At 34.1% G+C, this 15,427-nt stretch overlaps 2 protein-coding genes across 2 annotated transcripts in view; both read left to right on the top strand.

Moving 5' to 3' along the window:
* The window catches only part of LOC107725083 (DNA ligase 1-like), a 31,205-nt gene extending 29,552 nt beyond the window's left edge, over nt 1–1,653 (top strand). Inside the window, exon 13 of the mRNA XM_016534225.1 lies at nt 664–1,653. The gene's annotated coding sequence lies outside the window, so the exon portion shown is untranslated. The remainder of the gene's footprint in view (nt 1–663) is intronic.
* A 1,947-nt stretch (nt 1,654–3,600) lies between these two features.
* LOC107725171 (beta-crystallin B3-like) lies at nt 3,601–11,707 on the top strand. Its single transcript, XM_016534343.1, has 6 exons — nt 3,601–3,726; nt 5,379–5,461; nt 6,716–6,834; nt 8,454–8,586; nt 8,676–8,818; nt 11,282–11,707. The coding sequence occupies exons 2-6, from the start codon at nt 5,387–5,389 to the stop codon at nt 11,559–11,561; spliced, it is 750 nt and encodes a 249-aa protein (XP_016389829.1). The 5' UTR covers nt 3,601–3,726; nt 5,379–5,386; the 3' UTR covers nt 11,562–11,707.
* The last annotated feature ends 3,720 nt before the right edge of the window (nt 11,708–15,427 follow it).

The raw sequence follows: 15,427 nt of genomic DNA, 5'->3' as shown, positions 1-15,427 counted from the left end.
CTTAATTATGCAGAACTTTAAGGTTTAATATAATTTAAACGGATGAGTTGTAAAAAAATTCACCCCCCTCACAGTTGTCATGAAGGGCAAAATTAGCTATATAGACCAAAATCATTTTTTGAACCAGGCTTTAAACATGTTTTTTTCTGCTGTAAAGTTGGGCATTTTAACATGGGGAGTCTATGGGATTGACTCCCTTTTGCAGCCAGCCTCTAGCGGCCAGTCGATGAATTGCAGCTTAAGTCACTTCCTTGTTGGCTTCACTAGAGCGAGCGGGAGGTTGCCGCTCGGACGTCACCAAGACCCAGGCCCCTCCCATGATTGTTGATTGACACTAGCAGGAACATGCACTAAAACGGCTTGCTGTGAACAGAGCTGTTTTTGGCAAGGTAAAAAGAGTGTTGTTTTACACTACCATTGAGAAATTTTAACCAAAGTATGTTATAGACTTTTCATTAAGACCCTAAAGAATCATATCAACTTGTGGAAAATGGGCATCCGATGACCCCTTTAAATAATTAGAATATTTCCCTGAAAGCCCTGGAATATTTGCATGTTGCTCTCTTCATCTCCAGTAGAGGGGGACAAAATCCACATTTATATCACTTCATTTGGTTCTTCTCACAGTTTCAAGGTCCTTTACCCTGCTGTCTTGTTTCACAGGTCTGATGCGGTTTGTTGAGAGGAAGTCCTCTGCCACAAAGATGCCAAAGGAACTGACTTACATGAATGATCTTTCATTCTCATACTGACTGAGCATCAGACTATTTCGAGGACGAGTCCTGGACTGAACTGTTTGGAGGCTTTGCCAAGATGACGTCCTGTTATGCACATTTTTATTTTTACATGAAAGTCTGTCCTAATTGTTTGGCAGCATTATAGACGGCGTGCTTGAAAAGCAAGTGCTGTTCACTGTCAGTCTGGAACCAAGTTAATTTTACAGTTATTTAATTTTGTTTACATTTATTAATCCAACAGATCTTTTTTATCCAAAGTGAGGTTGGTTTATCCATCGAGTTCCTCCAGTTCAATCAGTATAGCTTCATGCTACAATGCACTTTAAATAAGTTGGATCACTGGAAAAGGTGCCTTAGGGCTCTTGGGCATTTTATTGCATTTTAAATCAGAATTTAAATATTGTGTTTCTAAAACTTCTAAGTCTGATCTTAAGATGTTCATTGCTATATGAAACTACTTTTTCTTTCTCTAAATGGTTTTCGTTCTGTTTACAACATGTGCCATTCCAGCTTATAAACATCATTTGATTTTGTTCACTTCTTTTCTTTTCTTTTTAATCTTTTATTTTCTACTATATTTTTTTCTTGAATTAAAGCTCTAGTGAGCAGAAAAGCATCAGCTGATGTGCTTGGATCGGGCTGATTATCATTTACGAGGTTTTGTTTTATTGCCAATGCCTTTACAGTCCTGCCAAGAACACTTTTACAAACACAAATCAGACTAATAATAAGTTGTGTTTAATTGTGCTCTTTTGAAATGTTTTTTCCCCCCCAGTCGTTTATTTTTAGACTTCAGCTGTGTAAATTGCTGCTTGAGGAAAATGTTTACCTGTTTAATGTTGGGAAACGGGAGTTGTGTTTTATAAAATATGAATGATGAATTACAATCATCTTGATTAAATATTTTTTCTAAATGGGAAGCAAGTTTGTTTTTGTATGTATTACTTTCTTATGTGTGGTAGGACTGAGATATCAGAAGGTATCAGCAGAGACAAAGACAGAGCTATGAAAATGAGGGTATGTAACATTACATTTAACTACATTTTAAACCTAAATTAAGGCATTTTTCAAATGTTTTTTAAATGATTGATAATTAATTTCCTTTCACCCAGTCTTAATAAAATGCCATTTAAGGTGAATTAAAAAATATATATACATATTAATTTGTTATACCAAAATTAAGCCATTTTTAATTTATTTGTCAGTTTCAAAAGAATGTTTTTTTTATTTTTATAAAATAATTATTGATTTCCTTTTTGATTACCAGTAGGTCAGTTAAAGAAAGTGAGGTTGGTGCTTGGAAAGGATAAAGGTAAAGTGGGAAGTCCAATGGACTGTTGTTTATTCCTCCGTTTATTTCATGTATTTTCACTCACTCTGGATAATATATTGTGGGAAATGTCTCCATTTCTGAATTACAAATGTAGGTCTAGACACTTGCTCCGTGCGTTGCAGTAAGGTGTCTAATAAACACTTTATCATTTTAATGTACATTGCAAGAACCATAAATTAAAATCTCCTTCAACAGTGTTTTGGCACAAACTTTAATTTAAATGCAAGTACCAGGAGTGTTAGATGGTGCTATTATCTGTACGCTTCATTGAAATTCATTTTTATTTACTAAATTAGATTTTTTTTTTTTTAAACATACACTCTAAAAAATGCTTTTACTTGATCTAAGCCATAAAAAAATACTTTTGTAGGTATAACCTAATTTGTCAGGTTGAATTACAGCACTGGCTTGCTTTTCTAACCAATCTGGACCGTTATTATTAAGTATACTGGGAGTGCCACTTAAAAATAGAATCCCTTATCAATTTAAAATGTAATTTTTTAATCATTTAAAATATATGTTACATTTTTCAAGTGATTTAAATGTTTAATGTTTAAATGTTTTTGTTATTGAATAATTGATTTTCTTTCTTTTTTTAAGTTGCACCCCAAGGCTTTTAGAAATTTAAGACGAATTTAGAAAAATATACATATTCATTTATTGTTACATTTAACTACATTTATACCAAATGTCAATTTCAAACATGATTTCAATGTTTTTTTTTAATTGATTTCCTTTTTTTTAAGGTGCATACCTTGTCTTTTGTAAATGCAATTTAAAATGAATTTTTAAAAAATATGCATATTCATTCATTGTTACTTTTAACTGCATTTTATACCAGAATTAAGCCATTTTTAGTTTATTTGTCCATTTAGAAAATGACTTCAGTGTTTATTTATTTTATTCTTTTTTATGAAATAATAATAATTTTTTAAGGTGCATCCCTAGTCTTTTGTAAATGCAGTTTGAATTTAATTGAATATATATAGTGGGTAGTGGGATATACATATTGTTACATTTACCTACATTTTAATTAAGCCATTAAATTGCATCCACCAAGTCTTTTTAAAGTGCAATTTAAGTTACATTTAACTACATTTTAAACCAAAATTAAGCTTATTTTTATTTATTTTCTTAATTCTTATTTTTTCTTACATGCATGTTTTTCTTGGGCAAACAATTATAGAAAATGATCACTAATTTTGAGAATCCATCAAATGAGGATGAATGGTCCAAATCTGTGGCATGGGTTTGGGCTCAGAGAGAGAGAGAGAGAGAGAGAGAGAGAGGGGATAGTGAGCAGGGTTGTGATGACAGCAGCTGATCCCGTCTGAATCCTCTTGGCTCGCACCCTGTCGGTGCCCGCTGTACCCACACTGGCAGCAGAGTAGGCTGGTGGCTCACGGCCTATTGAGAGGCAGCCTGACGGACACAAATGCGAACGACAGACTTGCTGCATCAACAGCAATCGACGTCCAACCCATTTCTGCTGCTGTGGACGGAATTAAACCATAAATACCCCCCAGGTCCCCTCCACTCGCCCGGCACACCCTCAACTCCACGCACACTCCTCACACACACACACACTCATACACACACACGCTGAGAGAGAGTGGAGGGGTGAGAACTGCTGAAGGTGAAGGACGAGAGAAACAGGTAAAGATGCGTTCAGCCTTCATCTGAACTCTTACTTTTCACATGTGTGCTGGCAGAAGAAAGAAACTAAATATCATTGTCATAGAAATCTATTTTAAGATTAATTGGAGACCTGATGTAGTGAAGTTGAAATAGAGAAATTGCTATAAAAGAGAAAGAAAGTCATTTTTAGAGAGATTTTTCCTTGACCAAGACTAATCTATTTGATCCAAACTTTTATTGCTAAAACAAGAAAGTTTACAAAATGTTTTTTTCTTCATTGTCATAACAAGATCTATTGTTTTAGAGTTTAAAACCTTTAACAAACCACTTTTTTTTTTTTTACGCTAAATGCGTCTTTCTTGAAAAGAAAAGCCACTTGTTTTGATATTGTCTGTTTTGTTTTTTGTTTTGTCCGTCCTACCGAAAACATTTTTACAAACACAATACATATGTTACAATAATGAGCACAATAAGCTGAGTTTAATTTTGTCCCTTTTGAATGTTTTTCAGTCAGTGTTTTGTTTTGTGTTGTTCTTTGTTTTGTTTTGTTTTGTTTTGTTTTGCTTTGCTTTGCTTTATTTAGTTTAGTTTTTTGTTGTTTTGTTTTTTGTTGTTTTGTTTTTTGTTGTTTTGTTTTGTTTTGTTTTGTTTTGTGGCCATCCTATCAAAAACATTTTTGAAAAACGCAATATATATGCGATGATGAGCATAATAAGCTATTTTCAAATGTGTCCCTTCGGAAGTTTTTTTTAGTCATTGCTTTTTGTTTTGTTTTGTTTTTCCCGTATACCACCAAGAACATTTTTTACACACACAATATATATGATGTTACAATAATGAACATTATAAGCTTGTTTAATTGCTGTTCCCTTTGAATGTTTTTCAGTCATTGAAATAATGGTTATTTTTATACTTCAGTTGTATGAATTGCTGCTTAAGGAATATGTTTATCTGTTTAATTTTGGGGAAAGGCAAGTTGTGTTTTGTAAAAAAAAACAAAATTCATATCAGTTATAAATATTTTGCATAATTATGCATCTTACTTTAAAATAAATGCCTCTTTTTTAATATTTTGTTATCTAACGCAATAACATTCATGTATTTATAAGCGTCCAATGTGTTTTGTGGCCATTCACTTTAGATTAAATCTCCTATTTTCTTTTGGTTTACCATTTAATTGAAGTAATTACACACACAATATATATGATGTTACAATAATGAACATTATAAGCTTGTTTAATTGCTGTTCCCTTTGAATGTTTTTCAGTCATTGAAATAATGGTTATTTTTATACTTCAGTTGTATGAATTGCTGCTTAAGGAATATGTTTATCTGTTTAATTTTGGGGAAAGGCAAGTTGTGTTTTGTAAAAAAAAAATTTTCATATCAGTTATAAATATTTTGCATAATTATGCATCTTTCTTTAAAATAAATGCCTCTTTTTTAATATTTTGTTATCTAACGCAATAACATTCATGTATTTATAAGCGTCCAAATGTGTTTTGTGGCCATTCACTTTAGATTAAATCTCCTATTTTCTTTTGGTTTACCATTTAATTGAAGTTATTTACTCTTCTCGTGTTTTTAGCACTCACACAGCAATGGCTGGTTTGTGACCCTATTCAGAATCGCTTTTTCTCATCTCTGATGTGTGTTTGTGTGTTTGACAGGCGGAGAGATGTCAGATCAGCAGGGAGTCCCAGATCAGCAAGTCGCTGGGAAGAGCCAAGGAGGAGCAGGAGCGGTTTACAAGGTCCAAAGGCACTCATTGATACAGTTATTTTACACAGTCAAAAAGCCCAGAGGAAACACTTTTATAGCTCATGAGACTGAATGAATTTTTTTTAGTGTTTCATTTAAGTATCAACTACAACTTGCATTAAAAGACACAACGAGCCAATAGCTGACACACGGTAAGAGTACTGAGCTATAGATGAATGGGGAGAATAAATGTCATTTGAATTTGAACAAATTTGATGAGAAATATTTGAGTTCAAGGAATAGTTTACCAAAAAATTTAAATGTGCTGAAAACTTACTCACCTTCAGGCCATCCAAGATGTTTCTTCACCAGAACAGATTTGGAGAAATGTAGCATTCCATCACTTGCTCACCAATGGATGCTCTGCAGTGAATGGGTGCCGTCAGAATGAGAGTCCAAACAGCTGATAAAAACATCACAATAATCCACAAGTAATCCACACCACTCAATTAACATCTTGTGAAGTGAAAAGGTGCGTGTTTGTAAGAAACAAATCCATCATTGTGATGTTTTTCATTTCAAACCATTGTAAAAATATGAGTCCTCTATCCGTAATTATACTTTCTCCAGTGAAAAAGTAATCTGGTCTGAATCGGGAGACAAATCTGCACAGATCAAGCACTGTTATTATGGATTATGGACATGTATTTGTCTTATAAACAGAGTTTTCCTCTTCACATGATGTTAATAGACTGGAGTGGTGAGGATTACTTGTGGATTATTGTGATGTTGGTTGTATTGTGTACTTGTGGATTACAGTTTTTCATCAACTGTTTGGACTCTCATTCTGATGGCACCCATCCACTGCAGAGCATCCATTGGTGAGCAAGTGATGGAATGCTACATTTCTCCAAATCTTTTCTGATGAAGAAACAAACTCATCTACATCTTGGATGGCCTGAGGGTGACTACATTTTCAATTAATCGTGAACTACTCCTTTTATACTGAGACTCTGATATTGACAGGTTTGAGACATTGTTGAAATCTCTTCTTACTTAATAGAGGAGACACATGTGAGGTTACTTCTTGAGGAGAAAATTCTGAACAGCAAATGTCTCCATTTGTTCTTCATTTAATGGCATTGCTGTCTAGGGGAAACAAGAGCAGAATGAAGTTCTTCATTAAAATGAATGTGACAATCTACATGAATGATTTTACAAATGACTTGCACAGAAATTCTGCTCGTCTTTCATGGATGAAACCCAAACAGTTTACGACTTAAAATATGCTGAATCATCTTAACAGGCCTCACTGTTTGAATTCGAGAACTTCCGTGGAAAAAAGGTCGAGCTGTCAGTAGAATGCAAGGACTTGATTGAGAAGAACTTGGAAAAAGTTGGATCAATCATAGTTGAGTCTTGCCCGTGAGTACATGCTCTCTACAGTCAAACCACATTATCTACAACCACAAAAGGAGCAATGAAGAATGTTCAGACTGTTCTTGAAAGCAAAAGTTTGAATATATGCAAATTGGATTTAGGAGAAAGGAGAAGGAGAATAGGAGAAGTTTTCAGTAAGTTTTGTACGCAAATGATAGCATATGACTTCAAAAAATTATAACATACAACTCAATGGACTACTTACTGTATATCAGTGTTTCTCAACGAGACCTTTCTTAAAATTGATAATAATATAATATAATATAATATTTATTTTTCCCCTCTATAATATTTGTTTAGAACATCCAGTTCTTAAAACCTCTGCAAGCACAAAATAAATTGTGATTTATTAATCTACCTATACAGTTTATAAAGCATAAATTACAGCCAGTTTCTGAATGTAATGTAATTTAGATATCTGTTAATGTTATATTATATACTGTAGGTGGTCTTCAAGTCAAAAAGTGTAACAGCTATTTTAACATATTTAAAATATTTTATTTGTTTACCTCAGTGTTATTATCCTTAATTAACAATACAACTTACTTGAAATAAAATAAACATTAACTGAAACAAAATTAAATATTGAAAAAAAAAATTCAACCTTTTCGTTAACTTTATTTCATTTCAGCTAGTTGGCAAGTAAAAAAAGTATCATTTTCATTTGCTAGGTACTAAAATAAATAAGACTAAATAAACTAAAACTTAATAAAAGCTATATAAAGATATAAAAAAAACAAATAAAAACAGCAAAATTGAATATAAAAATATACATATAAAATCTACCTCAAAATGCTAACAAAACTACTAGTATATACTTGAAACTAAAATAACACTGGTTTACCTTCATGTCATGTGACTAATAAACAACACCAGAGACCCGTCAACATGCAAATGTATTGTTGAAATATTAACTTAAAATCACATTTACCCCAGTGAAAAATAAATATACATTCATTAAAATAAAATAAATAATTTTTTTTAAAATATACATTTATTTTTGCTAAGTATACTACAAATACATTTACATATTTATGTACTTACTAAAAAATCTCCTGCAGTTATACTTTTGGTATACTAAACTGGTATACTACTTAAAGTCTGCTAAATTGGAACGACTAATTTTGTGCTGAATGCACTTTAATTGTGCAGAAGTAGTGCTGAAGTTCAACTAAATATATACTAAAGAATATTTTCTTTGTGCTAAAGTGCAACTATTGCAAGTACACTTTAGGTAGACTTTAAATATCTTGCATTTAAAGACCAATAATATTCAAAGCCCATGCAATCCTTATCAACAGAGACATTAAAACACATTTTATGCTTAATATTAAGAAATGTGCATTGTGAACAAGTAGCACTCCAAATAAAGTTGAATTATAATTTTTTAAGTTAGTAAGTCTCGAGCAATATGTCAGTAAATATGTTAATAGATTTGAACTACTGTATACTTAGTAAGAAATAAATGTATTTAAAATATATTACTTTTTTACTAGGGTACGTTCAAAGGAGTTCAGATGACCAAAAAATTTTTTGTAAATTCCCTGCTTTAATCAAAAGGAATCATCCATTAATCCATCCTGATCTTAATGATCTTGTTCTAGATGGGTCGCCTTTGTGCAGAAGGGCTTTCTGGGACAGCAGTTTGTTTTGGAGAAGGGAGAATATCCTCGCTGGTCCTCCTGGACCAACAGCCAGAGCAGCTACTGCCTCCTGTCCATGAGACCTCTGAGAGTGGTGAGAGACACGTTCACACCTTACACCTGCTTAAAGATCTGCTCTTCTGTCACAGCCCATTGAGTCTAGTGTTTACGCTCCATTACTAGGACAGCGCCGACCACAAACTACATCTGTTCGAGAACTGCAGCTTTGCCGGGAGAAAGATGGAAATCGTGGATGATGACATTCCCAGCTTGTGGGTTCACGGCTTCCAGGACCGTGTGGCCAGTGCCAAAGCTGTCAACGGAACGTGAGTTTGAGATCGCTTTCATGCTGCTGTTGTCCAAAGACCATTAACTCACAAACCTTGATTTTTCAAGATGGTCTTGGTCTTTGTTTCAGTCCATACACTCTAAAAAATGCTGGGTTTGTCCCTTTTTAACCCAGCATTTTTTAGAGTGTAGTTTTCCTGATTACAGACAGTCTGTATGTTGATGTATGATCTCAAAACTGACTCTTTTTACTTAACACATCTGGTCTTGTGCATGGTTCATCAGTAAATGTTATTTGAAAGAAAAATGTTTGGGGTTAGCAAGATTTTTTTTTTTTTTTCAAAGGAAATAAATTCTTTTATTCAGCAAGGATGCATTTAATTGATCAAAAGTGACAGTAAAGACATTTAGAATTAAAATATGTCTATTTCAATCAAATGATGTTCTTTCTATTTATCAAAGAATCTTTGATTCCACAAAAATATTAAATAGCACAAACAGATTTCAGTATTAATAATTACACTCTAAAAAATGCTGGGTTACCCAACCGCTGGGTCAAAACAACCCAATAGCTGGGTTTGCCCCTTTTTAACCCAGCACTGGGTTATATTTAACCCAGCATTTTTTAGAGTGTATGCATTTAAGCTTTACATTTTATCGTTTTTTTTCCCCCCTGAAAAACAAACCCATGACTTTGCTGTTCTTGACACCATGCTCTACTGGTTTAACTAAAATTAAAACTATAACCACTAACAAAATACTTAAAATAACATAAACATTAACTTAAATAAAACAGAATATACATAGAACAAAAATGTATTATATGTATTTTATTTCAGCTATTTTCCAAGGCAACATTTCTCATTTGTGTTTAATTTAGATTGAAGTAAAATAACCAAAAGTAAAAACTAAAACTTTAATTTAAAAAAATAACTATATAGACATATTTTAAATAAAAAAGGGAAAATGACAAAAATATCAAATTTAGTAAACCTTTAACTAAAATTAAAATATAATATAAAATAAAAGAATTTCAATTCTTTATATTCTATAAGAATATAGAATATAAAATAGAAGAAAATATGTGACCCTGGAGCACAAAAGCAGTCTTAAGTCGCTGGGGTATATTTGTAGCAATAACCAAAAATACATTGTATGGGTCAAAATTATCGATTTTTCTTTTATGCCAAAAATCATTAGGATATTAAATAAAAATCATGTTCCATGAAGATATTTTGTACATTTCTTACCGTAAATATATCAAAACTTAATTTTTGATTAGTAATATGCATTGCTAAGAACTTTATTTGGACAACTTTAAAGGTGATTTTCTCAATATTTAGATTTTTTTGCACCCTCAGATTCCAGATTTTCAAATAGTTGTATCTCGGCCAAATATTGTCCTATCCTAACAAACCATACATCAATGGAAAGCTTATTTATTTATGAAATCTCATAAAATTGACCCTTATGACTGGTTTTGTGGTCCAGAGTCACATATATGAAAAGAAAATATAGCAATAAAATATAATTCAAAATATTAACAAAAAAGTAATTAGTAAGTATACATTTAATAAAGGTCACATCAATAATAACAAATAAAGGATGATTAAAAAAAAAAAGGAGCATTAGAAAAAGTGTCAATCCAAAACAAACTCAAATCTGACTCCATTCTTACAAAAAAATGGCTACATTTTTAATAAAAACAAGTCTGGTGTTTTTCTTTCTTTGTTTTTCTTGTTAAATATTCTTTCTTACATGTCAAAAGTAAACTGGATTGGATTCAAATGCTGTTTCATGTTGACTTTTAGTATGGCAAATAAACCTATAAGCAATCAATTTCTATCATCTTCATGTTTTTTTTTTTTTCTTGTTAAATAGTTTGTTTCACTTGACAAAAGTAAACTGGACTGCAATGCCATTTCATGCTGACTTTTAATACAGCAAGTAAATCTACAAACAATTAGTGTCTTCCAGTTTCATTTTTATTCATGTAGAGATATCTTAAATTCATTTCTTATTTAAAAGTTCATCAATTTTAAACACACTCTTAAAAACAAAGGTTATTTTATTATCGTTTTGGTTCCATGAAGAACCTTTCACATCCATGGAATCTTTCCATTGCACAAAAGGTTCTTTATAATGAAAAAGGTTCTTTAGCTTACAAAAAAAAGTTCTTCACACTAAGAAGAACAATGCTTCTTTTAAGAACTGATCACTGAAATGTTCTTTGGGGAGCCAAAAATGGTTCTTTATTGACATTGATGCATCCATGAAGAACCTTTAAGATCCATGGAACCTTTCCATTGCACAAAACATTCTTTAAAGATTCTTCAGACTTAGAAACAAAAGTGGTTCTTTTAAGAAAGGTTCTTTGGGGAACCAGAAATGGCCCCTCTATGGCATCGCTGCGGAACCTTTATTTTTAAGAGTGTAGATATCCTAAAAAATGTACTTAATGTTTTCTGACATTGTTTCCGCACTCCAATCTCTTTCCTCAGGTGGGTGGGCTACATGTACCCTGGCTACCGCGGGCGTCAGTTCGTGTTTGAACATGGCGAATACAAACACTGGAACGACTGGGGAGCCACAGAACCACAGCTGCAGTCCGTCCGGCGTGTGCGTGACATGCAGTGGCACAAACGGGGCTGCTTCACCGTCCCCGACCCGGCTCCCAAACCCAAACCCAATCCCAACCCTAATCCAAACCCAAACCCAAACCCCAGTCCCGCTCCCGCCCCCGCTCCCGCTGCCCCATCCGCCATGGCTGCCAGCAGCTGAAGGAGAACGGCCAGCCCTGCCGATGACCTCTGCCCTGCACCTGCTCAGAGGACCACGAAGAAAGCTCGAAAGCAAAAGTGACTGCCTTGCCTCTTGTGTGTCTATCATTGGAAATAAAGGCCTCGGCCCCATGCTTTGATCTCTGACCTTTGGCTCGTGTCTGATTTTATTTGTATTTTTCTGCTAGACTGATATAACACTGAAAATACCACAAGTTTAGTAATGAATGCTGCAGCAAGGCTGCACTTGTTTGATCAAAAATACAGTAAAATCAGTAATATTGTGAAATATTATTCCAGAATCAGAATCAGAATCAGAATGAGCTTTATTGCCAGGTATGTTTACACATACGAGGAATTTGTTTTCGTGACAGAAGCTTCCACAGTGTAACAGAATGACAGTGACAGAACAAAAAACACAGATAATAAAAAAAAAAATAGAACAAGTAAATAAGGAATAAAAATATATAAATTGACAGTTGTATGTGCAGGTATATTACAATAGACAGTTTTTGTATGTACAGATACTGTATATTATGTGCAAATTTGAGGTGTAGACTGAGTATGTGTGTTAGATAAATAAGTGTATGAGTGAATAAATAGTGTGTGTTCCACACTTATTGTTAAGTGTTCATGAGATGGATGGCCTGAGGGAAGAAACTGTTCCTGTGTCTGGCCGTTCTGGTGCTCAGAGCTCTGTAGCGTCGACCAGATGGCAACAGTTCAAAGAGGGAGTGTGCTGGATGTGAGGGGTCCAGAGTGATTCTGCCAGCCCTTTTGCTCACTCTGGATAAGTACAGTTCTTGGAGAGAAGGGAGGGTTGTACCAATGATTCGCTCAGCAGTCCGGACTACCCTCTGTAGTCTTCTGAGGTCAGATTTGGTAGCTGAGCTGAACCAGACAGTTATTGAAGTGCAGAGGATGGATTCAATGATGGCGGAGTAGAACTGTTTCAGCAGCTCCTGTGGCAGGTTGAACTTCCTCAGCTGGCGAAGGAAATACAACCTCTGCTGGGCCTTTTTCACAATGGAGTCAATGTGAGTGTCCCACTTCAGGTCCTGAGAGATTGTGGTGCCCAGGAACCTGAATGACTCCACTGCAGTCACAGTGCTGTCCATGATGGTGACACCCCAAACCCCAACCCAGCCCCCGCCCCCGCCCCTGCTCCCGCTCCCACCGCCCCATCCGCCACGGCTGCCAGCAGCTGAAGGAGAACGGCCAGCCCTGACGATGACTTCTGCTCAGAGGAGCACGAAGAAAGCTCAAAAGCAAAAGTGACTGCCTTGCCTCTTGTGTGTCTATCATTGGAAATAAAGGCCTCGGCCCCATACTTTGATCTCTGACCTTTGGCTTGTGTCTGATGTGATTTTTTCTGCTAGACTGATACAACGCTGAAAATAACACAAGTTTGAAGATGAAAATGCTGCACTAATCTGATACAGTAAAAAAAAAAATACAGTAAAATCAGTGATAATGTTAAATATTATTACAGTTCAAAAGAACTGTTTTCTATTTGAATATTTATTCCTGTGATGCGCAGCTGAATTTTCAGCATCATTACTCCACACTGTAAAAAATTACCGTGAATTTAACGGTAAAAGACTGTAAAAATGCTACAGTAAAAACCTGTTAAATGGTTAACGATTCCCCTACTATATACAGTGAAAAACTGTATTGGACACAGTTTTGTTTTGAATGTGATTAAATCAACAGTTTTTTAGGTTACTACGTTGTTTGGGTCGAGGTCAAAAAGTTTCAGAATGCCTATAAATAAGCAATAAACTGGGTAACACTTTATTTCGATAGTCCACTTTAGACATTCTATTAACAGTAAGTAACTTTGCAACTACACACTGTAAAAAATGACCTTGAATTTAATGGTAAAAGACTGTAAAAATGCTACAGTAAAAGCCTGTTAAATGGTTAACGGTAAATTCCCCTACTATATACGGTGAAAAACTGTATTGGACATTACATGTATTGGACATTAATTTTACGGTAGTATACCGTTTTTGTAAGTGAAAAAGACTGTATAATTTACAGTGAATAACCGTAAATTGACATTCCCAGAATTCCCTGCGTTACATTTCAAATTTGATGTTTTTTTGTTGAAATAACTATGTTTCTTCTTAGTTTTTTCTTATCAGTTTTGTATATTAGGGTTGTGTGTTACACCTAATGTTGTTAAATGAATGTTTATTGCATGATTTCAGTTTCATGTGTGTTACCATGATGGTGTTTAGCGTTTGTGTCACAGGTGACACTGTGCACCTTCTATATATGTTAATATTTAAAAGCTCCTTGTGATGGGCTTTGATTCATCATGTGATTCTCATCACCACCTGCATTTGGTGGTTATCAGTGTATTACAAAAGTACAAAACAGATTTCAGTACTTCAATAGGTTGGTATATTAACATTATATCAGTTAATGAAATTACGGTATTTAACTGTAACTTTAAGTTAAAACCTAAAACATTGCTACCGTATTTTTTACGGTAAAATTCCGGCAACCACAAGCTGCCGTTTTTTTTACCGTAAATTTTACGGATTTTTTTTTTACAGTGCAGTCTTCAGTGTCACATGATCCTTCAGAAATCATTCTAATATGCTCATTTGCTGCTCAAGCAACATTTCTGGTTATTATCAATGTTGAAAGCTATTTTTTGTGGAAACTGATACATTTTTTTCTGGATTCTTTGAAGTTCAAAAGAACAGCATTTATTTGGAATAGAAATCATTTGTAACATTATAATTGTCTTTATTCTCAGTTTAATGTCAATTTAATGCGTTCTTGCTGAATAAAGAGTATTAATTTCCCTGAAATTTTAAAGGTAGTGTAACAATAAAAGAAAATTGTTTTGTTTTTGTTTGTTTGCTTGTTTGTTTTTTTAAGGAAGGAAATCCACAAGGAAGGAAATTCTAGGTCTGAAGTAATCATTCTGAACTATTTGCAAATAATATTTTAATATATGTACACATGCACGTCTCGTCACATGCAGATTAGGAACTACACAAATCACCAATTCTCAATTCAAAATGGCCATATTTGAGAAAAAAAGCTCGGCTGCATCATATTGCTGTCAGACATCTATTTCTAGCATTAAGCAGTTGTCAAATATTCAATATTTCGCTACTTCCATCTTACCCTGCTTACTTTGATTTGATTGGCCATCTCAATCACTTTGACATTGACAAGCACTGTTAGACAGCTAAGGCAGACCAGACTAAAATTGTAGCATAAATTGTAAACCTTTTTCTCATCATGTGCACCTCATGCACGATCGGTGCATAATTACAAGTGCACAAAATGCTTTATTCAGTTATTTCTAAACCATGCCTCCTTAAAAGTCAACATGAAATTAAGACTGAACTGATACAGTGTAATATTTTTTTCATAACGTGTAACTTATAACACTACCCCTGTTTATATTTTTCTTCCCCTCCAATCATCTCCATCGTTATCTGCTCATGAATAGGCCTGCATCAGATATTTGAAGAAAAATGGCTTTTCAAGTGATCTGTATTTTTTTTTTAAATCTATCATTGCTCCTCTCAGTTTTTCTAAATAGGCCACCTATGGTCCATATCGGTGTGCATATGTGTGTACTTCTCTTTATTTCCTTTCATCCTCTTTATGTCTTTCCTGTCTCTTTGTAAGTTGTTGGCTCTTGGCAGGAGTTCAGCTGAGTCATGTGAACGGAGAACAAAGCGTGGCAGCCTCCAAAAATGACAACTAATGAAATAACTCTAATCTGATGTGGGCAGGCCAGGGCTGGGCTTGGCATGGTTTGGCATTGCTGTCATGAATGATGATGAAAAAATATGGCAAGCTTCCACTGCTGGTCCAAATCGCCTATCCATGGCA

Source organism: Sinocyclocheilus rhinocerous, unplaced genomic scaffold (genome assembly GCF_001515625.1).
Source record: "Sinocyclocheilus rhinocerous isolate Xijiao unplaced genomic scaffold, SAMN03320098_v1.1 scaffold1295, whole genome shotgun sequence".
In the NCBI taxonomy this organism is placed as follows: Eukaryota; Metazoa; Chordata; class Actinopteri; order Cypriniformes; family Cyprinidae; genus Sinocyclocheilus; species Sinocyclocheilus rhinocerous.
Note: the sequence above shows the minus strand (reverse complement) of the source record. Positions and strands in the feature narration are given on the sequence as shown.

Bases quoted from the DNA above. Each gene is read 5' to 3' on its own strand.
- LOC107725171 (XM_016534343.1), top strand. From the start codon at position 5,387: ATGTCAGATCAGCAGGGAGTCCCAGATCAGCAAGTCGCTGGGAAGAGC. The intron at 5,462-6,715 runs GTCCAAAGGCAC...TCATCTTAACAG, and splicing joins GAGCAGGAGCGGTTTACAAG to GCCTCACTGTTTGAATTCGA. The intron at 6,835-8,453 runs GTGAGTACATGC...ATCTTGTTCTAG, and splicing joins ATCATAGTTGAGTCTTGCCC to ATGGGTCGCCTTTGTGCAGA.